The sequence below is a fragment of the Rhinolophus ferrumequinum genome, chromosome 23 (assembly GCF_004115265.2).
Source record: "Rhinolophus ferrumequinum isolate MPI-CBG mRhiFer1 chromosome 23, mRhiFer1_v1.p, whole genome shotgun sequence".
NCBI lineage: Eukaryota > Metazoa > Chordata > Mammalia > Chiroptera > Rhinolophidae > Rhinolophus > Rhinolophus ferrumequinum.
In genome coordinates, this window is record NC_046306.1 from 22567331 (window position 1) to 22594408 (window position 27078).

General features: G+C 49.1%; 3 protein-coding genes across 5 annotated transcripts in view; 1 reads left to right on the forward strand and 2 right to left on the reverse strand.

Moving 5' to 3' along the window:
* Positions 1 to 803, reverse strand: part of XKR7 (XK related 7) — a 31176-nt gene extending 30373 nt beyond the window's left edge. Inside the window, exon 1 of the mRNA XM_033094992.1 lies at positions 33 to 803. Within this exon, the coding sequence (XP_032950883.1) occupies positions 33 to 616 (584 nt within the window). The 5' untranslated portion in view covers positions 617 to 803. The remainder of the gene's footprint in view (positions 1 to 32) is intronic.
* A 13584-nt stretch (positions 804 to 14387) lies between these two features.
* On the forward strand, positions 14388 to 20796 carry PDRG1 (p53 and DNA damage regulated 1). The gene is made up of 5 exons (XM_033094921.1): positions 14388 to 14561; positions 16168 to 16243; positions 17280 to 17354; positions 19119 to 19199; positions 19824 to 20796. Exons 1-5 carry the CDS (start codon positions 14475 to 14477, stop codon positions 19904 to 19906), a joined length of 402 nt encoding a protein of 133 aa, XP_032950812.1. The 5' UTR covers positions 14388 to 14474; the 3' UTR covers positions 19907 to 20796.
* A 152-nt stretch (positions 20797 to 20948) lies between these two features.
* Positions 20949 to 27078, reverse strand: part of TTLL9 (tubulin tyrosine ligase like 9) — a 39512-nt gene continuing 33382 nt past the window's right edge. For all 3 annotated transcript variants that reach the window (XM_033094919.1, XM_033094920.1, XM_033094917.1), the window contains 2 exons: positions 26845 to 26969; positions 20949 to 22914 (listed from right to left, as the gene is read on the reverse strand). In XM_033094919.1, the coding sequence (XP_032950810.1) occupies positions 22838 to 22914; positions 26845 to 26969 (202 nt within the window). In that variant the 3' untranslated portion in view covers positions 20949 to 22837. The remainder of the gene's footprint in view (positions 22915 to 26844; positions 26970 to 27078) is intronic.

Here is a 27078-nt window from a genome sequence, read left to right on the forward strand (position 1 = left end):
GAGTCAGCTCCCTCCACCTGCACTTCTCCTACCTCCAGACCTGGCCGAGCTGCAGGAGGTGGACGAAGGTCTGCAGCAGCCAGACGCAGAGGCGGCAGCAGCGGCGGCGGAAGGCGCTGGCAGAGGAGGGCGCGGGCCGGGGACCCAGCTCGGGACTGCCTTCTTTGGTCCGGAAGGCGACGGGGCTGTCCTTGGTGCTGATGGAGGGCCCGCCGGCGCCGCTGTCCTTGGTGCTGACGGCAGGTCCCGGGGCCCCCGCGGGCTCCGTGTAGTCGTACACGAACCAGCGGAAGCTGAGCAGCTGCACTACAAGCGAGGGCAGGAGCACGAACAGCAACGTGAGGCCGAAGTAGGTACGCTGACCATGCAGGTAGTAGGAGGCCGCCAGCCACAGGTCCGTGGCGCCGTCGGAGAAGAACACTAGCAGCGCGCACAGCACCCAGCAGCAGTCCCGCAGCTCGTAGCGCGGCCCCGAGCCTCCCGCCCCGGTCACTCCCGGGCCCCCGGCCGCTGCCACCGCTTCCCCGCGCCCGCCCGCACTGCCCCGGGCTCCTCCGGCCGCCCCCTCCGGCCCCGGGCCGGCCGCAGCCGCCGCTCCATCAGACTTCGCGGCCATGTTGGCGGAGCAGGAGGCGGGGAGCGACTTCCGGGAGGCGGAGGGGGTGGGGTACGGAGTGGGGAGGACCCTACGCGGGTGGCTCCCGCCTCCTCCTCTTCCTCCTTCTCTTCTTCCTCCTCCTCTCTACTTCAATTATTCATTCTCCTCGGCGCCGCCCTCGCCCCTCCCCCACCCTGCCTGGGCTGTGGCCGGGTCGGGGAGCCCTCCTGGGAAGGGAGATGGAGAGGCGAGGGGAGAGCATCCCAGGACACCCTCTCCTTCCTTCCTCAGAGGTGTGGGGCCTCAGCCACATGCTCTCTGCCTCTCATCCCTCACCCTACTCCACTTCCTTCCTTTCTCTTTTCTTCACCGCCCCCCCCCCCATCCTCTCCTCTTCCAATTTATCTCCTCTGTTTACCTCCGGTGGCCTGGGTTTGAGGAGGGTGGGGGACCCGGAACTTGGAAGTCAGGGGCTGCTTAGGGGGACACCCCAGTAACCTTTTAGCAGTCACTCGATGCTAACAGGCCACTTCCTAGTTTCCAGAGTGTTCACATATTGTTGTACCCCCTTTTTGATCTTAAGAGGTCCCTTTTCTTATTGTCTTTTTCTTATTGTTTTGAAGCTGAGAAAACTGCAGCTGTGAGAGTTACTGTCTCTTCCCCACTCTTCCCTTTCTCTCCTTAAGGACTACCTTCATCTGGCCACAGCCCTAGTAAAGTAAGGGCAGCGAATGGGGCAACATCAGAGGGGAAGGGATGGGAGGAAACACCAGGTGGAGGAAAGAGCTAGTGCAAAGGCCTGGAGGCTTGAAACTGGAGGGCATGTTTTCAAGGAAGTCAAGATCACAGATCCGGGGAGGTGGAAAGCTGGGAAAGCTGGGGTTGGAGAGTTCTGAAAGATGAGATCCTAAAGGGCCAGAAGTATGCTTTATCCAGGAAGCAATGGGGAACCACTGCAGAATTTCAGCGGGGAGGAGGGGGCTGAGTTATGTGATCAAGTCAGGATTTTGAAAGAAGACCCTGCAGCCAGAGGAGAGAAGTGCACACAGCAAATCAGCCTGAGGGTGGAGAGACAGGGAGACCAGAATATAACAGTAATCCAAGACAAGGGGTAGGGTTCTCCTACGAGGAACTGTATATCCTGGATACCCCCAGTTCCCCACCCCCCTGCATCCCCCACCCCCACTTTGCTCAGAGTGGATAAACTAGGTAGGCCATTTATTATACAAACACTCATATAGCAGTCTCTCTTTGCCCAGGACTGTTCTAAGCACTGTACAATTGCTATCTCATTTTATCCTCAGAATTTGTGAGGTAATTTACATTTTTTCCCTCCCATTTTCAGATGAAGAAACGGAATCACAGAGAAGTTAACTCATTAGTTTGGAGTCAGACAGTAAGTGCTAGAGCCAAATTCAAACCCATAATCTGGCTCCAGAATAGGCTTTGCTACCTCCCTAGGGTAGGAGGAGAGTTAGGTGAGGAGAGGAAAGGAGAAGGAAGGATGGGAGGTTTGGGGACAGCCTTGCCTGAGTGGCAGGGAAGGGAAGATGCAGGGAGACAGCTGCCCTGGGTCAGGAAGGAGCAGCCATCTGCAGTCCTACAGCCCAGCATCCCTTTCGTGGCCAGGGACTGTTTTGGTCCCAGCAATGCTCAGGAGGTTGGAGTGCCAGCTGTTGCCCAAGGCTGAAAATGGAGGAGGAAAAATTAGGAGATTAAGGGAGTTTTCCAGGCTCGATTCAAAGCTGACAGTCTCTATCCACAGGCATGTGTAGACTAGTGGGAGTTTTTGTTGGTTGGGTTGAGGGGAGTCTGAATCCCAATGTGATTTAAGCAGGAGCAATATCTCTTCTTTGTCCTTTCTCTCCTACAACCCTAGGCGTGGAGACTCATGGAGTGCACAGAGCCTGTGCGGCGAGATCTGATCCCAGACCTCCTTATGTTATGACCATGGGCCAGTTCTGCATGTGTCTGGATCTCTGCCTTCTCACAGGTGCCTGGATGGGGCCTCACAGAATGAGGTTCTCACTTCTGCACCCCCTCACCCCCACGGAGTCACCCCTTTACTTCTCAGGCCTAAATCCTAGGATCAACCTGTTCAAACAGTCAGTTGAAGACACACTTTTATGTCTGAGACTCTGGAGCCAGGAAACCAAGGTTCAAAATCTACTTGCCGCTTCCTGGCTCTATGACCTTGGGCAAGCCACTCAATTTCTCTTAGCTTCAGAAAAGGAAGTAAAATGAAGAGGAGGCTGGTAACCAGTGCTTTCCTCCTAGGGTTGTGGTGAGGATCATTAATACTAGGTATTAGCTAGGGTGATGTCTCCCACAGGAAGCCCTCCTGGATTTCCCACCCAGCTGTGCCCTGCTCCCTTATCCTTCAGAGAAGTCTCCCTGACACTCCCGTTATGAGCTTCCATGACACTTTAGTCTTTTCCTTCTTGACCTCGGTACACAGCAGTTTATCGTTTTATGTTTGCCTACTTGGAATTGCCTGGGAACTCCATGAGAGTTGGGACAATTCATTTTTTTTTTCTTTTTCTGAAAAGGTGTTATTACTCACAGAGGGGAGGGAGCTCAGTCCTTCTTGGCCACCAGGACATTACTCAGTTCCTGTCTCTTCTTGTCACAGATGTGTGTCCCCACCCTTTTCTTGATGACCTTGAGGGCCTGCTTGTCCTTGGAAACTTTGAGTAGCGCACTGGTGTACAACTCATATTCGGTGAAGTTGCACACCTCTTAAATCATGTCCCACACAAACAGCAGTGGCTGTGCCTCTGCTCGCTCACATTTTTGTGGCCCTTGTTGTGGCCCATGGTCGGGGTAGCACAGAGCCAATGGCTGCTGTGGTGGAATAATTCATCTTCTTTTTTTTAATTGGGGAACAATGTGTTGTTGTTTTTTTCCAGGACCCATCAGCTCCAGGTCAAGTCGTTGTTCTTCAATCTAGTTGTAGAGGGCGCAGCTCAGTTCCAAGTCCAGTTGCCGTTTTCAATCTAGTTGCAGGGGGCGCAGCCCACCATCCCATGTGGGAATTGAACTGGCAACCATGTCAAGAACTCGTGCTCTAACCAACTGAGCTGCCCACCAGCAGCTCAGTGGCAGCTTGTTGTCTTCACTCTAGTTGTGGAGGGCGCAGCTCACTGGCCCATGTGGGAATCGAACCAGCAACCCTGTTGTTAAGAGCTTGCGCTCAACCAACTGAGCCGTCTCACCGTCCCTCATCTATTTTCTTCACCAACCAAATCACCGAGCATCTAGTGCTGTGCCTGGCACTCAATAAGTATTCTATAAAAATCATTGATTGAATGAATGCATGAATGATCAACCTTATGAAGTAGGTTCCATTTTATAAAAAAGTAACTACTTTAAACAAGAGCAGTGACTTATAGAATTAACATCCCTCTTACGTCAGGAGCTGTGCTAAGTAAGAACTTTACAGAGATTATCACATTATCCTCAAACCAGTCATTTTTTGGGTGAAGAAATTGGGATTTGGGGAGGTGCTGTCACTTGCTCAAGGGCATTAGTTAGGAAATAGCAGAGCTGACATTCAAGAACTCTAGTTCAGGCAACAGGGACTGATGACACAGGGGAAGGATTTGATGGGGTGTCTAAAGTGTGGGTCAGGTGGAAGTGACCCACCTGTCAGTGGCATTGTAGAGGGGACGCTGCCCTAAGCAGCTTGGACTAGTGTGTTCTGAGTAGCCTGAGATCAGAGATCAGAGATTCAGACTAGAACAAATAAGGAAGTACAGAAGTAGTGGGGGTGGTGTTTGGGGGGCAGAACAGCTTGGGCAAAGGCTCTGTAATGGGGCCGAGCCAGGCTCATTCAAAGGCGAAGATGAGGCTGGGTCTGACTGGTGTGGAGGCAGAAGGTAGACCACAGTTAGTCAGAAATGGACAGGTCCTTTGAGATCTCTTCCAGTTCCTTGAGCCCCTGTCTAGTTTTACAGATGGGGATACTGGGGCCCAGAGGGAAGTCCCATGTCTATCAAGTGGCAGAAGCAAATCTGAGAGCCTTTCCTTAGTGCCCAGGAACATGGTCTCAGGGCTTTTTTGGAAATCACTCTTGGAAACAGCCCTCATCCCATTTCCCCAATAAACTGAGAGCTCAGTCCATGCTTACTGCACCCTTAGCTTGGACCAGTTTCTAATAATATTCCTTTAGTTCCTGTGCAAACTATGCACGAGATAATCAACATGGCATGGTTTATAACAGCAAATATTGGGAACGACCCAAATGCCCATCAGTAGGGGACTGGCTAAATAAATCAGGGCTTCCTGACAATGAAATAGCATGTGGCAGTAAAGGAAGTGAAGAAAGTCTCTTAATCCAGAGAGGCCTCCATGGGGAAAAGCACGGGACAGCAGAAAAGACAAAGCTGGGTGAGCAGGGGAAGTAACAATCTGTATTTGTATTTGTTTGTATACGCATAAAGAAACTTTGGAAGTATATATAAGAAAATGAGGTTACTGAAGGGGGCACTGGGCAGAAGGGGAGCCCGGATGGGACGGAGACTTCATTACATGCCAATTTATAATTTTTTTGGAATCATGTGAATGTATTTACCTATTAGGAAAATAATATAATAATGGGGACAGCTGCTACTCAGCTACTGCTGAATGCTGTCATATGGGAACAGGCAGTCGGTGTGGTCAGATTTTCTCATTATTCGAGAGAAGCCAGAAATCTGGATTGTATTGTAAAATCTCTTGATTCTTAAATGTTGTTCCCATTTTTTTTTCTCTCAAAACACTTTTCAGGCCAAGTAAATAGGTCAGTGGGTCAGACACAGCCTGAAGGCCACCAGTTTCCAGTCTCAGTGCTAATGGCTTCCTGCTCCCAGGGCTGGAGTTCTCAGCATCCCAGGTCTGTGCCCTCAAGTGGGCAGGTGCAGGTCAGAAAAGTGCCTCGTCCTGCCCCTTTCCTGGCACCCTCCAACCCTTGTCCCTTTGGGGCAGTGACATTTGGGGCTTTTAACTCAAGATTTGCAAGGCAGAGAGGGTTATGAACTCGCAGATAATTTTCTCTCTTGGGGCCCTGCAGGCATCAAGGCCCAGCTGCTTTCTGCTGCCCACCCATCTGTCCCTGGGAGGTGGGGACATGAGTGGGGCTGGCAGGGATGGGGTGGGCAGGAGTTGCCGCTCGGAGCCTCAGATCATCGGGCTCTGTCAAGACACAAAATCCAAGAGGAGAAACCGAGAGATTGTGAGAAAAGAAAAATAAGCTTGGTTGCACCTACTTGATATGTGCTGAGATAATCTACCAAACGACAAAATGCCGGAGCTGGAAAGGGCCTAAGGGATCATCTCATCCAACCCCTCCATTGCACAGATGGGGACACCAAGCTCTGCCCCCCACCATAGTGCCCCAGGACACGGCCTTGTCCCCACCTCTCTCCTGGATAACTGGATTGTATTGGCTTCTTCGTTGCGCTCCCTACAGCCCTTCTTTCCCGTCCTAATGTTCCATCTCCACCATTAGCCAGGGCACCTTTTTAAAACAGGAAATCTGATCCAGTCCCAGGTCTGCTCAGAACCTTCTGACTACTTCCTACCTCCCTTTGAGCCAAAGTCCTTGGCCCTGCCTGGAGTCTCTCTCCCACTCTCTCTGACTTCACCTCCTTCCATCTTCCCCTGCTCATTCTGTTCCAGCCACACTGGCCCTTTGCTATTCCTTTAACACTCCAACCTTCTCACTGCCACCCGGCTTTCGTTCTTGCTATTCACGCAGGTATGCACAGGCTCCATCTTGCTCTTTAAAATGTTGCCTCTCCCAAGGGGTTTTCCTGATCATTTCCCCCTGAGCCAGCTGTGATGTGAAAAGCCCCCCGTCTAAAATCCAGGTGATAGCCACTCCTGATCCTGCCATTGCCTGCTTAGGTGACCTAGAGCAAGTCACCTCCCCTTTCTGGGCCTTCTCGTTTGTAAAATAAGGGTGTCACTAAGACACCTTCAATTCAGTCATCTTGGAATGTCTTCTCTGTTCTGATGTCACTTTCTTCCCTATAGAATCTGAAAGTCCTTTAAACAAACATGACTGTGTTTATTTATTGAATAGTTAATACATTCACATAGTGCAAAATTCAAAGGTACAAAAGGGACACGTTTGTCTCTCCTACCTTGCCAGTACCGTTCTACAGATAGGTCGAGTCACTCATCCCCACCCAAGAGAGGGGAAGTCTTGATTCTATGTTCCTCCCTCTTTCCAGTGAAATGAGTTACTCTTCAAAGGTTCTGGCTGGTAAAGAAGAGAGACAGACAGACAGACTGGACCCTTAACTGTCTCCAAGGCATGGTTAGGTCGCGGCCTCACTCAAACATTCAGCAGCCCTCTTCTGAGGCATCCTCTGAGAGTCCTGGGCACCTAAGGGGAAGCCCACGGAGCCCCTGGCCTCAAGGCGCTCCCAGGCTGATAAGAAAACCAAAATCATGGCAAAAAATAGGTCCATTCCTAAAGAGGAAAGTAATTGATGCCAGAGGAAAAGGAGAACCAAAGTCTCTCTGGAAAATCTGAGGAATAGTGACCTTCCTGAGGGGCCAGGTCGGACAGGGAGGGTCTTCTAGGAGGAAAGGCCTTAAGGGAGGAGTAGGCACTCAAAAGTGAAGAAGGAAAGCAAAGGCTATTCCAGGCAGAGGGCACAGCCCGAGCAAAAGCAGAAAAGGCGGAAAGTCAGGGTGTGTTTGGGAACTAGGATTCAAGAAGAGTGGAGGAAGATGAGGCAGAGAAGCAGTCGAACTCACAGAGAAGTACCAGGAGCCGTGTCCCTGAAGGATCACTGTAGCAGCGCTTCTTATAATCCTGAAGGATGGAAAACAACTTAAATGTCCACTCACCAGAGATCGATTCGGTAAATGTGATCCTTACAACCACCACACTGGCAAGCTGTAGAAAGGTGGACAGTACCTAATGTTGGTGAGGATGTGCATCCCTGGTTGAAGTGTACAGCCATTCTGGAGCGGAATGTGGCAGGATTTAAGGAAAACAAGTCTATGCATGTCCGCTGACAAGCCAATAAATAGCACACTAGGGTATTCAGTGCAGCCCTGTGTATGTCAATGGGGAGAGAAAGGGAACTCAAACATCGACAACCAAGGGAGAGGACAGTGAAATGTGGGGAAAGCAGTTCTGGGTGCTTTGGAGCTGCTAGGAGCAAGGAACAGAGTACACGGATAGATCATAGAAAAAGAGAGATGAGCAAAAAACCAACAGGAAACAAACACAACTTACAGCACAATAATATTTATATGGATTAAAAATACATACCAAGTTTATCAGGATCTACTACAATTGAACATACCCAACAACCCCACTCCTAGGTATACCTACAATAGAAATACATACATGTGTGTGTATACCCAAAGACACGTACACGACTGTTCATAGCCGCACTATTTGTAACAGCCCCAAGCTGAAAACCAGCACATGTCCACCGATGGCTGAATGCTGTGTGCTCATCCAGTGGAATACTCGACAGCACTGAGAGTAAGCAATCTACAGGTACACACAACAGTAGATAGAAATCTCATGAACAAAATGATGAATGAAAGAATCAGGCACAAGAGCACACACTGTGATTCCATTTGCCTATAAAGTTCAAAAACTAGCAAAACCAGTGGGTGGTGTTAGAGGTCAGGGGAGTGGTTATCCTCAGGGTAGTGGTTAGGAGGGCTTGCGGGGGATTTCCTGGGGAGCTGCTGATGTTCTGTTGCTTGATCTGAGAGCTGGTTACCTGGTTGTGTTCAGTTTTTGAAAGTTCATGAATGATGCACTTACGATTTGTGCACTCTTCTGTGTGCTAGACCTTAATAAGAATTTTAAAAATACATAAACACATAAAGCAACGACTATGCATTTTGAAAGAAATCTCAAGTATTTAAGGACATATATAACACAACAGAGAGGGATTTAGTGAGGTCAGAATTGGGTGGGGATGGAGGGAAAAGTAGAAAATAATATAAACAAGAAAGCGGTTTTGCAGACTAACTCATGACCACGAGCTAAGAACTGAGAGGTGGGATTAATTCAACCCTCCGTCCTGTGGTACGTGAAAAATAAATGTAAAATTTAATTTAGAAAGTTAGGACCCAGCAATCCCTCTCCTGGGTATCTACCCAAAAAATCTGAAAACATTTATCCATAAAGACAAGTGTGCTCCAATGTTCATTGCAGCTTTATTTACAGTGGCCAAGACATGGAAACAACCAAAGTGTCCTTCGATAGATGAATGGATAAAGAAGTTGTGGTATATATACACAATGGAATACTATTTGGTAGTAAGAAAAGATGAAATAGGACCATTTGTGACAATATGGATGGATCTTGAGAGTATAATGCTAAGCGAAATAAGTCAGACAGAAAAAGCAGAGAACCATATGATTTCACTGATATGTGGTATATAAACCAAAAACAACAAAAGATCAAGACAAACAACTGAGAAACAAAAACTCATAGACATAGACAACAGTTTAGGGGTTACCAGAGGGTAAGGGGGGAGCGGGGCTCTAGAAGAGGGTAAATCGGGTCTATTATAAGGTGATAGAAAGAGAATTGTGTGGGTGGTGAAAACGCAATGTGAAATATAGATAACGTAATACAGAATTGTACACCTGAAATCTATGTAACTTTACTAACAATTGTTGCCCCAATAAACTTTAATTTAAAGGGAAAAAAAAGAAAGTTAGATAAACAAGTGAAATATAGTGTTTATCCTACAGAATTTTTGCAGCTGTCAGAAAATAGGAGAGAGGTTGAAATATACCAATCAAAGATGTCCAAGAGCAAAGAGGCGGCAAAGTGATACATTTGGGTGCAATGTCCTCCATCCCACCTTCCTACCCTGCCATGTACATAATAGTCCTACATATGTTCTCTGGGTTCCTAACTATGTCTTTAAATGAATACCACAGTTCTGAAAAGACATCCAAATTAAGACTCTGGAGGGAACTGAGATGGGGGGAGGGGTGTCAAAAGGAACTTGAGTCTTCTCTGTAATGTTTTCATTTTCAATAAGAAGAATCTATTCATGGAATTTTAAACGAATGGATTTAGTATTAAAGGCAGTGCTAAAGACCGGCTCAGGGAGGCCTGGAATGTTCTGGGCTATATTCTCTTTGAGGTCACTTAAGATTTTTCGTCAAACCTTGGGACCATCTGTTGCCTAATGAAATCAAGGCGTGGGGAGTTGGGAGACAGGTCCCCACCTGACATCCCCATCTGGCTGCATGACGTTGGGAGGTCCCATCCCCTCTCAAGGCCTCAATGTCCTCATCTGCCCAACGGGAGTCAGATTTCTACATTACCCAGGGATGTGGGAGGATGAAGTAAGGGCAGAAGGAGAATTGCATGAATATAAGGGATTATTCTCTGGGTCAGGGGAGGAGAGGGGGTGGAGGCCTCCCCTCCACTTACCAAGCCAAGGGCACAAAGGAAGCAGAGGGAGGAGCTGGGGACCACCCACAAGAGCAAACAGACCATCTGTGGGACAGGGCCATGTTGTCAGCAGCTGGGAGGCCCAGCCTGGACTACTCAGAGGCCAGAGCCCATGGGGCAGTGCTCAGGCTGCCTAGAGAAACAGGATATGAGCTGGCTTCTCACTGCCCCAGCCCCCATGCAGCCAAAGTCCTGTCCGTCTCCGTCTCAGCGTCCCCATCATCCCACCCCTCACACACACACACACACACACACACACACACACACACACCCAGAAGACTGCTCCACACTTACCTCTTTTAGCCCATCCTATCCCCACAGACAGAGGGACTTTCACAAAGTAAACCGAATCACGTTCTGTGCTTGCTCAAAACCTCCCAGTAACTTCATACTGGTCTGGGGGGAAAAATACAATCCCCTTACCTTAGCCAACAAAGTCTAGCATGATCTGCCATTCCTGCCCTCCACCCTCCCCCACCTTCAGCATTGGGGTTAAGAGCTTGGCCTCAGAGAGAATCTGCCTTGGTTAGGATTCTGGTTCTTTTTCGAATTCATTTAAAAATGTTTATTGAGACCTACTATGGGCCAGACACTATTCTAGGCATTTGGGATATATCAGTAACAAATGAGACAAAGATCTCCGCACTCATGGAGCTTCCTTTTTAGCAGAAGGAGAGTAACAATAAATGTAATTACATAGCACGTGGGAAAGTGACAAATGCTATTTTTAAAAATAGGTTTTTGGTGGGTGTTTTTTTTTAGGAAGTTGATCAGGAGTACTGGGCGGGGTAAGGGTTGCAGTTTTAAATAGGGTGGTCAGGCAGACATCATTGAGAAGATGGAATTTAAGCAAAGACTTGTAGGAGGTGAGGAAGGGATGCAGATGTCAGGGGAAGTGCAGGCACAGGGAGCAGCCAGTGCAAAGGCCCTGAGGTGGGACTATGCCTGGCATGTTTGAGGACTAGCAAGGAGGTAGGAGATGCCTCAGAGAGGTAGGGCCTTGTGGACCTTGGTGGGGCATTTGACTTTTACTGAGTGAGATGGACTGTTGAGGCGGGTTGACCACAAGGGAGTCGGGGAGGCAGGACTGGGAAGGAAGGAAGCCAAGCAGGGCTTGCGGATGTCTCGTGGGTGGCCGCTTCAGCCTGGCCCACAGGGAAACTTGAGTGTAATTATACTTCAGAGTTATCCACCCACAACCCCGCCAGCTGCCCAAGCAAGAAAGGTCATCTTTCATATTCCTGGGTTAGGGGAAGGGTTAGGATGGGTTAGAGGAAGGGTAAGTCTCCCCAGGAGGCTCCAGCAGCCTTGAGGGCAGTCCTCCCCAAGGAGGGAAGTGGGTACTGGTCACTGAACACTTATCCAAGGGGGGTGCACAGAAACAGTAAAAAGGGACCCAAGGGGAATGGGTGAAGGATCGTTCTTCCTGGCTGCAGTCCCCAACGCCCCAGCAGCCATGTTCTTTTGGCCAGGGCTTCGGGTGGTTAAAGATGGGGGGGCATACACCAGTGTGACCAGGTAGAGTTTATTTGGTTAGAAAAGACTTAGTAGGTATCACCCCCATTCAGGACTGCAGAGGGACACACCCTCTGCAATATTCCGACCATGTGGCAGTCCAGCCTTAAATACCTTCTGGGATGGGAACCACTTACCCTTGAGTTAGCTCTGTTTATCTTTGGATACTTTGTATTTTAGAAATTCTGCTTCATATTGAGTCCACTCATTCATTCTGTAAACATTGACTGAGCACCTACTGTGTGCCAGGCACCATTGTAGATTCCAGAGACACAGCAGCGAACAAGACAGATAAGGTCTCTGCCTCGAGGAGCTCACAACTAGAGAGGGGGATGATTAGAGAAAAAAAAGATGGTGAGGTAAATGCAGAGATGGGGGAAGCCCAGGAAGCTGTGGGGGACAAGAAGGGACTCTTGACCTATGGGAAGAGGTGACAAGCTGATAAGTGGGGGATACGTAGTAGTTACACAGGTACAAAGGTGTGGGAGAAAATTAATCCAGGCTGACTGAAGAGTGTGTGCAAAGTCCCTGAGAATCTCACCAGTGCTCACCATCCCCACTTCTACCCCTGGTCCAGCGACCATGCTATCCCACAGAAGGGCAAAGAAACTGGGGTATGCAGCCACTAACTCCTTTCTCTTCTTAGTTGAGGGCCATTTCTGTGGACATTGACTCACTGCATTCTGCACACAACCTGCATCTGTGAGCAGAGAGAAGCAGGAAGCCACAGGTATGGGCAGCAGTGTCTGCAGCTGACTTCCAAGGAGGGCTTCCGAGGCCTTACATGTTGCATGTCTCCTTCCCCTTTCTGTCCTCACCTCCTACCTTCTCTCCCTTGCTCATTCAGTTTCACCTACAATGGCCTTGCTGTTCTTCCAATTTCCAGGGCATTTGCATCTGCTATTCCCTCTGCCTGAAATGCTCTTCCCCCAGATATCCACATGGCTCACCCCCTTACCATCTCCATCTCTCTGCTCAAATGCCACCTCTTCAGAGAAGCCCTCCCTGATAACCGTATCTCAAATAACCCCTTCATATTCCCTCTCCACCTTGCCCTGGTCTATTGTTCTCCAGAGCTCTTAATCACCACCTGACATGATATATTTACTTGTTCATGTGTTTTTTTGTCTGTCTCTTCCACCAGACTGGAAGCTTTTTGAGGGCAAGGACCATGTCTTGTTTTGCTCGTGGCAGAATCCCTATAACTGGGCTGTCAATAAATATTTGTAAAATCGATGGTTCTGAAACAAGAGTCCTTTCAGGTCTAACTGTCTCAATGTCTTGGATATGACCTCCCTCTCCAGCACTTCCAGTTGCCAGGGGTGCCCTCTAAGGGCCGGTCACAGCCAAGAATTTGTCAATTTGGGAGTCTCCCTCAACCCTTCCCCATTCAGGCCCATTTGGCAGGGGTCAGAGGTCAGCCTGGTCCAGGCCTCTTTGGGTCCCAAAGTGGAGGAGACCCAGTTCTGGGGTCTAGGTCCCAGGAATGCCTAATGAGCCCCATTTTTCCTTTGGCAAATGTTCCCCCTTCCTTCCCAGGGCTTGTGTCTGCATTTCTGAACCAGAAGGTGTTTACACAAAACATCCTGGGTTTGGCGACAAATTCACCCTCAATGAGGAATCCTTAATGAATCTCCTTCTTTCCCTATACCAGGCAGCTGCAGGGAAAATTAGCTCTGCCTCAGGCAGTTGAAGGCAGCCAACGGCCAGGCAAAGAGGAGATGCCATTGAGACTTCTAGGGCCACAGTTTTGGAGAGGGCTTTTTTTCAGGGTGCAGAGATTGCTGTGGAATGGAGGCCAGAGAGCTTCTAGACCCACATTTGCTGCTGACATTCTAGATGACAAAGCATGGCCCTTCTCCCACCCGGAGTCTGCAGCTGTGAGATGGGGCAAAGGTTATTGTGAAATTCAAGTAAGGCAAGGGGTGTGCAAGGGCTTGGTCACAAGGGGCCAAAAGGGGAGAATAAAAAGCTAGACTTGGAGGCAACAGATCAGAGTTCTAACATCAGGTCCGCTGCCGACTTTTAAAAGTCCTTGCCGCATTCTGAGCCTTGGTTTTTCCAGCTATACAATGAGGGGTTTGGGCATGATCTCTAGGGAACCCTCTGGTTCTGAACGGCAGCCACTTGCCATCTGCCTGCCTCTTCTTGGAGGTCCTCCCCGATCCTACAGCCCACACTGACTCGCTTCCCAGAACGTACAGAACTTCTTTTCTGAGCTGGAACTTCATTACTCACTGCCTATGGTTTTCCAGCCCTTTCCTTAGGTCTAGGTCAACTACTCCAGACAGTGGGCCCAACACAGAGGTCAAAGTGCATTAAAAATGATTCCTGCCTCCTTCTGATCCTGCGGAAAGACAATGAGGGGGATTTTTATTAACCCCTATTTTATAGATCGGAAACTGAATGTATAAAATTAAATATAAGTCGCACTGCCATATGAGCCTCCTTGGTGTTCGCCAAACAGGGCAAGAATGATTTGTTTCTTTCCAAAGCCCTATCAGTGCCTGCCAGAGTATATAATTATTTGTTTTGTCGTTAACTGTTGGTGTTTCCTACTAGGATGAAGTTGCACGAGGGCAGGGACTTTTGTTTTGCTCACTGCTGCATCCTCAGTACTTAAAACTGCCTGTCACATAATAGATTGGTGCTCAAGAAATATGTGAGGGGAAGAAGGAAGAGATTGAGGCCACACTGCGGCCTGTGCTCTCTGGGCCTGCAGGGGGCGCTCCAGCCCTGCCCCCAAAGCTGGGCCCCGCCTCTCGCGTTCGGCTGACGCGCATGCGTTGGAGCCTGCGCGCCGCCGTTCGTTTTTTAATTGCGCATGTGTACTGTGAGTCCTCTCAGAGCGGCGCGTGCGCAAGCGGAGCTGGAGCAGACGGTGAGCAGGGTCGCGGCCCTGCGGAGTTGGAGCTGCCGGTGACGATGCTGTCCCCCGAGGCGGAACGGGTGTTGCGGTACCTGGTGGAAGTGGAGGAGCTCGCCGAGGCGGTGCTGGCGGACAAGCGGCAGGTGGGAGGCCCGTCCGCGGCGCTGGCGCCTGGGTTCGGCGGTTGCGGCCTGGTGACCAGCGCCGTGGGGAAGCGCGCGGGGTCCGGGATCTGGCTCCAGCGCCGGCTGGCAGTGAGTGGCCCGGGGCTGGTGGTCCGCTGGCTGTAAGGACAGACATAGGGCAGTTGTGAGATAACGTGGTGGAACGCTGGGCACGGCACCGCGCTTCACCCATTTATACGGCACGTCTTAGGTGAGCGCCTGCTGTGTGCTAGGCATCCCCTCTCTCTCCATCCTTCCTCTGCCCCTTACCGTGCTCTCCGGATCCCGCTCCATTACCCCTTTGGGCGGTTTACCTGAACCCCTTTTTCAAAATGCAGTTCCTGGTACTCTCAGTGACTTGGGTTGCACCGCCCCAGTCAAGGCCCTGAAGGGAGAAGAGGAATAGAAAAGAGGCCTGAGTGGTTTGTGATTGCGCAGGGGTGGGGACGCGGGAGGAAGGTGAGGCCGGGGTCGTAGAGGGCCTTGTGGACCTGAAGAGGAAGCTCGGGCCTGGTTCTAATTGAAGTGCCGGGTGTTTGAAGGGAGTTCATGGGGGGCGGGAGGATGAGATCATTGGATTTAGGTTTTATTAATAAAAGGATCCCCCTGGCCGCTCTGTGGAGCACAGACTGTAAGGAGGCAGGGGCCTGGTGGGGGCCAGTTGCCACAGTCCAGGTGAGGGATGGGTTTGATCCTGGGCGGCGAGGATGGAGACAGCGGATGGGTCAGAAATATATTTTGGAGATGGCCTTAGTCTCGATGATGGTTACATAGGGGTGAGAGCGTAGGAGGAGTCAAGAATGAGTCATGACTCTTCATCTCCAGTTAGAATGATTGATCGATTGGTTGGTCTGGTATTTACTTCGAGGGAGAAGACTCAGGAAGAGCTTATTGAACAGGGCATCAAGGTGTACTGGGCGATGATGATAGTAGTTAAGATTTATTGAGTACTTACTGTGCTAACTCATTTTGCTCCTGGCTCAATGACTAGGAGGTGAGTACTGTTCGTATCTCCGGTAAAGAGGAAGGTGGAATTGCACAGCACATAGCGGGCAGCAGGATTCAAACCTGGCTATTCTGGCTCCAGAGCCAGCGCTCTCAAGCAGCACATTGTACCGCCTCCTCACTTCCTTAGCAGCTGTTGTGTTGTTACCACCGTCTCAGTGTCCCACCCCTGCTGATCCAGTCTAGTTAGTTGGGCTTCTCATGATACTAATTAAGAATCAGCTGGAGGAGCTTGTGCAGGGAGAGGTTTCCACTCCCCTGGTGATTCTGAAATGCCCTAAAGCCTGTGAACTAGCACTCCAGTGGATAATAAAAATTATCCGTTTAGTTAACAGACGTTTTCCCAGCACCTTCTCTAGGGGGAAGACACCTGTACAAAGCATGGTCTTTAAACATCTGAGAGCTAAGTGGGAGAAAATATATATTCACACATCAGCCCATTTTACTTTCAGGACACTGGAAGTAAGCCAGGAATAACGCCTTGTTGTCTCTGTTAGGTTTTAATAGCCCCTGGTCTGTTGTGAGGTGATAGGCTGGGGCAAGAGGTAACTGTGTTCCCTCCTGCCTCTGAACTTTTCAGATTGTGGACCTGGACACCAAAAGGAATCAGAACCGAGAGGGCCTCAGGGCCCTGCAGAAGGATCTCAGCCTCTCTGGTAAGTCATGACTTCCTTACTGCAGCCGAGGAGGCCTGTTCCGTTTTCCATCTTGTACTTAATAGAGAGACCAGGCAGGAGGCCACAGGTCTGTGGCACGGCCTGCCCCTGGAGATAGGGGAGAACATTTCACAGGTCTGACACTGTGGCTCAGGGTTTTAGCTGCTCACCTCCATGACAAACCATTAGCCACTGGCTCACCAGTGGCATTAGGAAAGTGCTGGGAGGTATACAAACTGCGGTTCTTGCCCGTGTGTTCTACAGATGAGTAGAACGACATAAATACATAATTGAAAATTGGGAGGAAGTTGAAGAAGGGACTAGACATGGGGTAGGTGTTGGAGGAGGGAATGGGGGCTCTTTAGAGGCCAAGTGGCTGTAACAGAGGAAGCATAGGGGAAGGGCATTTGATGAGGCTGGGAAAGATGGGCCAGAGGCCAGGCCACAGTGAAGGGAAGTTTGAATTTTGTTTAAAGTGCATTGGAAAGTCTAAAACCTTCCAGTTGTTTCTCATCTCACCAGAGTAAAAGCCAGAGTCCTGCAAGACCCCATGTAAGCCAGACGCCCGTGAGCACTCCAACATCATCTCTACCCTCCCCGCACTCAGTGACTCCACTCTCACTGCTCACCTTGCTGTTGCTAACACCTCAAGCACATTCCTGATCTTTGCTCTTGCTGTTTCCTCTGCCTGGCTCACTCTTTCCCCCCATGTTTGCAGGACTCACATCCTCACTTTGTTCAAATCTCTGTCCAGATGTCACATAATTGGTGAGGCCTTCTTAAACCACCTGGTATAAGAAGTCCCTCCCCTACTCTGGCATTGCCCAGGTGTCTTACTCTCTACAGTAGTTAGACTTGTCAGAGTCTGACAAATGATACATCTTTGCTTGTTTATTCCTCCTCCTCCACTATGACTTAAGCTCTATGAGGGCAGGAACTTTGTCTTGTTCTGCTGTGTCCTCAGCATCTAAAACAGTGCCTGGCTGGTAGTAGGTGCTCCGACATATTTGCTGAAGGAATGCATTTGCCATTTCAGACGATGTGATGGTTTGCTTCGGGAACATGTTTATCAAGATGCCTCACCCTCAGACAAAGGAAATGATTGAGAAAGGTAAGGCCTCCTGGACATGGGTCGGGGACACAGCTGCCTTCCCCACCAGCCTTAGTCTTCACGCAGAACTGAGAATCAGGCTTCGGGCAGCTTGATGAGAAGCGCCTGTGTTAGAGGGTTCAGACTGATGTTGCTTTCAGTCCCTGCTCTGCGGAGTTATTTCATCATCTGTAAAGCAGGGGGTGGGTATTGCGTGTCTCCATAGCACAGTTGTTGTGAAGTTGAAAGAAAACAGTATGCGTGTCTAGCATAGTGCTTGCTTGTCTGTGAGGAACAAGTTGGACCACAAATAACAGAAAACCCAGCAAACTGAGGCTTAAGAAAATATAGTTCTGTTTTTCTCAGGTGAGAAGTCCAGAGGTCAGCAGCCAGGACTGGCACTACTTCAGCAATGCCACCGTAGCATATTCTCACGGTTGTACGTCATTGCAGGCCTCATGTCACCTCATGCTTGGAGGTGACAAGACCACATTTGTGTGCCAAGAGAGCTGTGCACTCAGCAGGTGTTACTCAGATCTCCACAACCACAATCCCTGAAGCTCTTTGGAGAAGCATCATAAAGGCAAAAAGTCAGGCTGCAAATCGGTCTTTAGCAGGGAAAAGGGCAGGTTATACATATTTTTCTCGCTCCGATCCTTGAAAATGTAAGGGCCAAGAGGACCAGCAAAGTTGCCTCTGTCCCTGATGACAGGGTGTCTCTATCCCTGTTAAAATCAAAATTCTAGCAGAGGAAACTAGATCAGCTTGGAGGAGAAGTTTCTGGCTGTTCTGTTGAAAAACATACACTAACATTATGGTTGTAAAATTAAGAGTTGTCATTGCACTTGTGTGGTGAGCTGGAAGCCACTCAGGCTGTTTTCAAAGGGGGTCGCTTGCCTGGGTTCAGGATCTGGTCCTCAGCTCTCTTGGCACACAAATGTGGTCTTGTCACCAAACCTGGAGGCATTCTGGGACATCATTATCTCTATTTCTCAGGGATTGACACAGGCTGAACAAGCTCATGAGAGACTGGTTACTCATGTGCACTGGGTAAAGCATTTTAAAACACTGAGTTGAACCATCGCCCAGGCCAGAGGCTCGACTGGTCAGGGCTTCTCCCCATCAGAAAGCATGAAAGTATGTGGGGAAGACTAACTAGAATGTCACTCGTGAGCAGGTATAAAGGCTTGGGTGGCATTAGTCATTTGCGTCATTGAGCCTTTTAGCCTGCCCTTCTCATAATGCAGTTTGTCTCCTAGTGCAGTCTTATTAGGGTAACATAACCTTTTCTAGTCACTCTGGCTAATTAGGTTAAGCTTGAGCATTCTGCTCACCCATTGATTGTTTAGGTCTGTCTGGTGTTACCACAGTCGTGCTTTTCTAAAAACCCCTCACATTAAGGGACTTGGGTTTGTAAATTTCCTTAGCCACCCATTTTCCAAGCAGCCTAGGGTAGGCTGGGTCTAGGTTCTTCATTTTGTTCTTACATTTGGATTGTCGCTCTAAGAGGGTGACCTAAAATCCTGATGTTGCCTTCCCTGTCCACTGACCAGCCCAGAGTACTTCGCATCATGAAAACAGGTCAGGTCCTTGGCTCACTCAGTGTTTGTGGTGAGGTCATGTCCGTTTTCGAGCCTCACTTGGTCTCTGAAGTCCCCTTTCTCTCCTGCATGCTCAGAAGCCCTTTCACTCAAGGTGCCTAGAGAGAGGCTGGCATCCCAGACTCCCTTTGGGTCCGTCTGTCTGTAGTATAACCTCATCGGCTTTACCCACCTCATTTTTCAGATCAGGATCATCTGGATAAAGAAATAGAGAAACTCCGGAAACAACTTAAAGTGAAGGTCAACCGCCTCTTTGAGGCCCAAGGTATTGGCCTGGGGGGAGACTGAAAAGCAGGCGGGGAGAGAACAGTTAACACGGACCGGGAAGGGCAGGGGTGAAGAGACCCTCCCAGGTGGGCGATGGCCTGGGCAGCATGTGAGTGGCACTGAAGCTTGGGCAGTGGGCAGGAGTTGTTTCTAGCTGTCCCTAAATAGAATGGACAAGAAAGTTTGGGGGTTTTCTTCCTGTCACAAGTTCTTTTCCAGGGACCTGGAACGGCCTGGGGTATCTCACATTATATGCCAGGGAGTGGTGTGGGCACCAGTATAGCTCTGACTGAGGGGACGCAGGAGGCCTCGGGCAGGTGGTTTAGGTCAGCGCTGAATTTCTAGGTAAACAAAACCACTGCAGATTGGTCACAGGTCTGGCAGAAATCGGGAGCTTTCTGGGTGGCAGAGTCAGGACTGCAGGTTCTTGGTAACGCAGTAGTGTGCATCCAGGTGCCGTGTTCAGTGCATTGCAGTTTTGAGGCTCTGCCCCGTCGGACCTCAAGGCCAAGTGTTTGGCAGCATGAATGCAGTGTAAGCCCCTTTCTTGGGCCGGGCTCCAGGGCCAGTAGGGTGGACAGCGGAAGGCCCACCTCGCTGATGGATTGTCTTCTCCCTCTAGGCAAACCGGAGCTGAAGGGTTTTAACCTGAATCCCCTCAACCAGGATGAGCTGAAAGCTCTCAAGGTCATCTTGAAAGGATGAAACTCAAGAACCAAGATAGGGGACCTAAGACCAGCCTCCCCCACTCCCACCCCACCCCCGCAGGGTTCATGGAGGACCCAGGACTCTCCAACCTTGAAACCTAAAAGGACAGGCTCTACGCTGTAAGGGGTGGGCGTCAGGACTCCAGCCATGGCTCCTGTCCGAAGCCTCTTTGTCTGTAGCGCTTGGCTGCTCCATGACGGTGGGAGGGAACCCTCAGCCTGCCAGTGTCTGCCGGCCTAACCACTGGGGCTGGGTGGACATAAGACCCATTGACAGGCCCTGGCAGCCACCAGTGGGTGGGTGGGGACCGCGTCTGTGGGGGTATGAGAATGACTGCAACAGACACTTCTCAACAGTGGCAGGCTGTTGAAATGGGCCCCGGGCAGGGAAGAAAGGAGAGGGGGAAGAGTGGGAGCTTCATTCCACATTCCTGTCAGCAAGGGGGAGAGACATTTCCGAGCAGCGTGTGTAACAATTGGAATAAAGCAGGAGGTTCACAGGTGGTTTCTGAACGAAGGTCAGAATCTCGGTGCGTTGTGGTTTGCCACAGCATCTGTGCGGCAGACTCACCAATCCCCCCGCTGCCTCCATTTTTGCCCCTTTTCCTGCTTGTTCCCGGATGGAGCCGGTGCGTGCTGCCTGTCAGCCCCTCCGCAGCTGCTCTTCAGTCAGAACGCCTCCGAGTCCTGCACCAGAGACGGGTGAGGAGGCTGCCTCAGCCGACTGCGCATTCAGGATGCCCCTCCGCCGCCTCTGGAAGCAGGACCTGGGCCCGTGCTGCTCTGAGTTCCTGTCCGCCTTCAGTGGTCTCACATCCTGACGTGAGGGCAACACGGTGTCTTTCCTGTTCATTGAAGGCTCAATAAATGTTACCTAGTGAATGAATAGCAGCTTGTAGTCTTCACCTCATTCAGTCCTTCCCAGGGCACACCACTCACTCCGTCTAGGAGCCGCCTGTGAACGGGCAGTGGTGCCTTGAAATAGGATTAGACGGGCAATAACATGGCAAAATGGAGAGGGCACACCACCGTTCCCCTCGCTCCCCTCGGCTCTTGCTGATAGTTGTATGGGAACACAGGTCTTACGTTTTCTTCAAGAGAAGCTAGAAATTTGGGTTTTTAAGTTGAATTTTTTTTTTTAAGGAGGGCACAGTTCATAGTGACCCATGCGAGGATCGAACCCGCAACCTTGGTGTTATCATCACTACGCACTGACCAACTGAGCTAACCGGCCACCCCCAAATTTTCTGTCTTTTAAATATTGCTGACTCATTCAGAAAAATTTCTTAAACTTGGGTGTTGCCTAAACAAGATACCTTACATAAGTCAAATTAGGCCCAGACTTACAATTCTGCATCCTCTTGGGGTTTTTTGGGGGTTTTTTGGTAGAAATTGCTGTGTTTTTCTCATGATGGCCCTAAGAAGTAGGGAGATGGAATTGGAAACTAAATATCTGTCCACAATAGACTAAAGGAATTGATAGCTCCAGGTAGTGAAATACTGCACAGCAATAATCAAAAATACGGGAGCTCCTCTTGAGCGCTGATTTAGAACCAGCTCCAAGATTAAGTGAGAAAAGCAAGGGCAGGACAGGTATCTAATAAGCTGGTGATTTGTATGCAGTCACTAATTATGTGGTTCCCTCGGAACAAACTGCATGGTTAGGGTGGACGGGAAGAACATGTCACTGTCGTGTTGCATATTTTTGAATATACGTTTTAAAAGTAAGAAGTTGCAGCATTTCTTTTGGTAGATAAAGTGAATGACTGCCTGGCTCACAGTTTCTCCTGTCTGAACATGGCCCCTGCCTATCTAGCAAGGTGGATGCTAGGCCAAAAAAGAGCCAATCAGATTCTGCTGGAAAGGTGCGCCCCGTACCTGGGGCTGTTGGAGCTTGCCTTAGTCACAGGGATGGAAGGAAGTCACCGTGCCCTGGAGGCAGGAGACCCAAAGTGGCCGGGCTTCTGGACTTCTCAAGACTAATGTTGACTTCATGGCTTTGCCAGTATTTTCCTTCCCTGGGCAGTCAGATTCTGCTATTTGCAGCCAAAAGAACTGTCCTAAGCAGGGAGAGTGGGAGAGGAAGATGCTTGGTGTCCTCCACTGAGCAGTTAGCCCACCAGCCCACGCTTGGTGTAACCCCTGTTAAACCAAAAGGAGGCATAGGAATGTGGAAAATGCAGAAATCTCTACTGGCAACCTACTCCCAAGCCACCTCCTTACCTGCCAGCGTAAGGCTTTCTGGTGTATGAAGCTCAGTTCCCAGCCTACTTGAGGCACCCATGTCACCCATCTGGTTTAGATAAGTGCACCTTTGCAGGGAGCTTCACTAAGCAGCTCTGCCTTCCTGGTCCTTACCTTGTCCGTCTGAGAAATGGGGATGCTCTGGCCTGGTTTTCAGGTGGTTGAGAGCTCAATAGGTTCCCCTGACATGCAAGGGCAAGGTATTACAAGGAGGGGAAGATGTACTTAGGGTTCAGTCCTCCTCCAGACCCCTAATAAACACAAATAACTGCTCCTGAACCCTTGCTCATGGAGGATGCTTTCAGCACTGACCTGAGAGACATCAATAGGTCAAAGTCAGGAGGATGTGGCTGCAGCCGACAGCATCCCCTGAGCCAGACGCGGTGCCCAATGACTGAGTAAGGCCTGTGCTCATTTATTAGACGTGATCTCTCTGGTGTAGCAGAACTTGCTGCATTTGTCCTCTGAGCCTGATCACCAAGCCAATCTAAGGTTAAAGCCCATTCAGCCCCGGGGTGGGGTGGGGGAAACCAGGGGGCCTGGCGCAAGCAGCAAGCAGCAGCTGTGGGCCAGCCAGAGGGAGGGAGGCGAGTGATCTGAGGTGCTGCTGCGCTGGAAATGGAGTGGAGAGGGGACTGGCTGGCACGGCACCTCCCAGGGTCACTTTCTTCCCAGTGGCTGGGTGTTAGCTGGAAGTTTTCTTGTGGCCTTGAAGGGAGCGGAATAGCTGTCTCAGCTGTTTTTTCCGATCATTGATGCAACCTGGAAGGGAAATGGAATATTGGCTGTGATGGCCTGTTCTTAGAAAAGGAGGTTTGGGGGGGTGGAGTGGCCTGTGCTTCCACTGTCTGGTGGGAAGAGGGGACAGCAGGAGCCATGCAACCACAGATGGCCTGCGGTTTGCATCCTGGCTCCACTCCTGAACTGAAACAGGTTATTTTTCCATTTTGAGCCCCATTTCGAGTTTTCTCACCTGTAAACCAGGATACCTGTTTTATGGGATGAGTGTAAAGATCATCAAAAGAAGGTAACATTCACTGGGGACTTACCTCAGGGACTGCTTCAGGTGCTCAGTGTACATTAACGTGTTGAGCTCTCATCGGAATGATTTGTAGAAAACAGTCTCAGAGAAGCTAAGTAATTTGCTCCAAGTCACACAGTAAGTACATCTGGGGCTTGAACGTAGGCTATCCAGCTCCAGAGGTCAAGCTTTTAACCATTACCCCACATTGCCTTCCTTTTGGCTTTGCTCAGTGAACACGTATTTAAAGCTAGCACAGTGCCTGGCACCTAATAGGTTAGGTGTTAGCTTTCTTCCCTTAGCCAGCGCTCTATGTCAGGCACAATTGGCTAAGAGACGAATCTTCCCCACAGCTGCCCCTACTCTCATGGAAGTGTGTCCCAGGCAGTTCATGCTGAGAGGCTGACACGAGCTTCGGAGACACCTCCTCTCCCAGCATGTTCACGGCGTTACCTACTTCCTATTTGCTCTCAGAGCTGACCCTTGAGGCAACTCCATTCATCACTGACTCTTGTGCTGGGCACACTGATGGCCCTCACAAATGCTGGGTGAATGACTGACCTGGAGGTGTCGGCCATCCTCAGCCCCAAGCATGCCTCCTGGGCTCTCACTGGTCATCAAGGCTTCACTGAGCTGAGAGCCACTATCTGCATCCCCAGGGTTTTCTAAAGTAACCTCCATGGAACCCTAGCTATACCTGTAATTGGCTCATTTGTAACTCCCAAATCTTCACGTCCAATGCAAATCTCTCCTTGGAATTCTAAACTCATCGGAGTTATCTGCTGATCTTTGCACCAGGAGATCCCTCAACAAACACATCCCTAAACTCGTCTCATCAATACTCTTCCCACCCCCAGCAGCTCCTCATATTCACCACCATCCGCCCAGACACTCCACTGGAGACTTGGGAGTTATTCTAGAGACTTCTGAAGCAGTGGCTGTCAACCTAGGCTGTGCTTTGAAGTCATCTGGGAGCTTTAAAACAGACTGATGTCCAGACCAACTGTATCTTTATCTCCTACAGACATCGGTCTTTTTTACAGCTCCCATGTGATTCCAATAGGCAGCCAAGGTGGAAAACCACTGTTCTGAACCTTTGTTGTTTGAACAGGGTCCAGGAACCAGCAGCATGGATATCTGCGGTGGATTGTTAGCAGAGACAGCTGAAACAATTTCTCCCATTCCTATATGCACACCTCTCTGCAAGGTGACTTTGCCACCCCTCCCACCAAGAGGTGGAGTCTATTTCCTCACCCTGAGAATCTGGGCTTGACTAGTTTTAACTAATGGATTGTGGCAGAATGACATTGTGGGACGGCTAAGCCTAGGCCTCAAGAGGCTTTGCTACGTCTTCTCTTGCCTTCCTTAGAATCCTGAGACTACCACATGAAGAGGCCCGGGCAGCACTACTGGAGGACAAAAGGCCACCTCAAAAGAGGCCCGGCTGTCAACCACCACACGTGAATGAGGCTATCCTAGGCCATCAAGTCTCAGGAAATCTGCCAGGTGCCCGCAGCCCTATGAGTAACCCTAGGCGACACCTGAAGAATGAATAGCAAATAAGATAGTTGTTTTAAGCTGAAAGGTTTAGGGAAGGTTTATTACATAGTAACGCTAACTAATGGAGCATCACCCTGGAGTTTGTTAGATATGCAGAATCTTGGGCCTCACTCCAGACTTACTGAATCATAATCTGCATTTTAATAAGATTTCCAGGTGATTCTCTGCACAGCTTGAAAGTACTATACAGTATAGTCGTCCTCCAAGAACGCAATGTGGCAGACACTAGGGACATGCTGTGAAAAAGCCATTCACAAACCTCCACTCTTTCGACTTCCTCAAGGCAAACTACTTGACATCCCAGGCTTCCTTGCAGCTGGTGTGGCCATGTGGCCTAGTTCTGGTGGGTAAGATGTCAGCAGAGCTCCTTGGGAGGGCTTCCCTTTTGGAATAAAGAGTCAAAGCTTGAAGGAAAGGCTTTGGCCCCGGGGCCTTCCTGTTTCTTCCTGCCTGGGACAAGGAAATAGTGTCTGGAGTTCGAGCAGCTACCTTGCAACCGTGAGGCAACAAGCAGGAGCGCCAAGGCGACCTGCCAAGTATGGCAAAACATTAAAAGGAAAGCTGGGTCCTTGGGGGCATCGTGCAGCCATCATCTCAGCCCTGTACTGCCAACCTCAAGACTTCCTGTGGCTCAAGACAAATCAGTCCCTCTCTGTAGCTATTTGTTGGATTTTTAGTTGTTTGCAGCCAAGCCCAATCCTAAATCATACTAAACCCTCAAAAAGATTTAAAACTTTTCATTAACAAAAGATGCCACAAACAAAATCGAAAAAGCAAATTACAGACTCAGGAAAATGTTTGCAAGTTTGACAGGGGTAATGTCCTCAACATATTAATATTGAAGGCCTTTATACATTTAGAAAAATGTAAACAACCATTGAAAAATAGATAAAGAATATGGACAGATTACAAAAGAAGAAATACAAATTTAAAAATCTGAAACCTCACCAGTAATCACTGGAATGCACAAGTTGGTGAAGTTTTTTGTTTTGTTCGTTTGTTTTTTTAATTCAGAGCTGGCAAATTCATATAATCTTTCTAGAAAGCAATTTGGCTGTAATAAGTCCATCCCTTGACCCAGTAATTCTACTTGTAGGAATCTGTCCTAAACAAACAGCCAGGTTTTTAGTTGAGCTGTATGTGAAAGGATGTTCATTATGGCATTGGTAATGAAAGTAAACAACAGAAATCAGGCCAAGTGCTCTATTATAAGAAATTGATTTAGCGAATTTGGCGTCTACACAAGCTGGAATATTTTGTTGCCATATGGTAACTTTATCTTTAACTGTGCTAAGGAACAGGAGAGCCTAGCAATTAGGCATTCAGGTTTTAGACGCAGATTAGAGTTCAAGTCCCGGCTCACCGCTTATAACAGAGACCTTAACCACGTTGTGTAACATCTGGAGACCATTTCCGCATCTGTAAAATGATAATAAAAGCCTAAAACTGAAATGAGATAATATATGTAAAATATTGTGTCTGGACCTGACCAAAAAATGTTTCCAAAAGAGAGGCTCTTATTAATACTGTTGAATGACATGGAAAATGCTATATGGGAAAGTGTGACTCAAAACTCCAGCCCAATGCCAATTTTGTAAAAGAAAAAGTATGACTATATGCATTTTTGAAAAACTGGAAGGAAATACACCAGATTGTTAAAGATGGTTATGTCTGGATGGTTTTCTTTTTCTTTCTTTAGTTTTCAAATATTCTATAATAAGTGTGAATAATTTTTATAATCAGGAAAAATTTTCATTTTTTAAAACACCAAGTTTAAAGTCAAGTCCTGAAGTCCTTAATTTCTCTTAACGTATCGTAGGAGGTGTGTGTTTGTTTGTTTTCATATGTCTTTTGAAATCCACCTCTTGACAGATTAATATCTCTCACTATGTGCCAGGCAGGGTTCTAGGCACATATTGAGATAGAAACTATGTAATCTTCATTTTACAAATAAAAAACAGAGAGGTTAAGTCCTTTGCCCAAGGTCGTACAGCTGATAAATTGTAGATCAAATGAAAACAGTCTAACCACTGTGCCAAGCTGCCTCCTAAATTACCTGGCACCTCCCATGACACATCCCTGGTACCCAGTCCCCACCTGGCCCCACATACCAAGGTGTGTGTTGGTCACAAAGTTCCCCATCCCTGACAGGTCCAGAGGCCCCTCTTCCCTGCTGACAGGGCCATCATTCCACATGAGGTCAAAGCCTCCCACTCTCTTCTCCTTTCCAGTGAGCCTGGACAGACAGGAGACACAAAGGGTTAATGAAGGTGCACGTGATGGGGCCCTAAGACCCAAGCAGGTTCCTGATTCAACCCTGTACTTTATTGGTTCCCACACTGTCA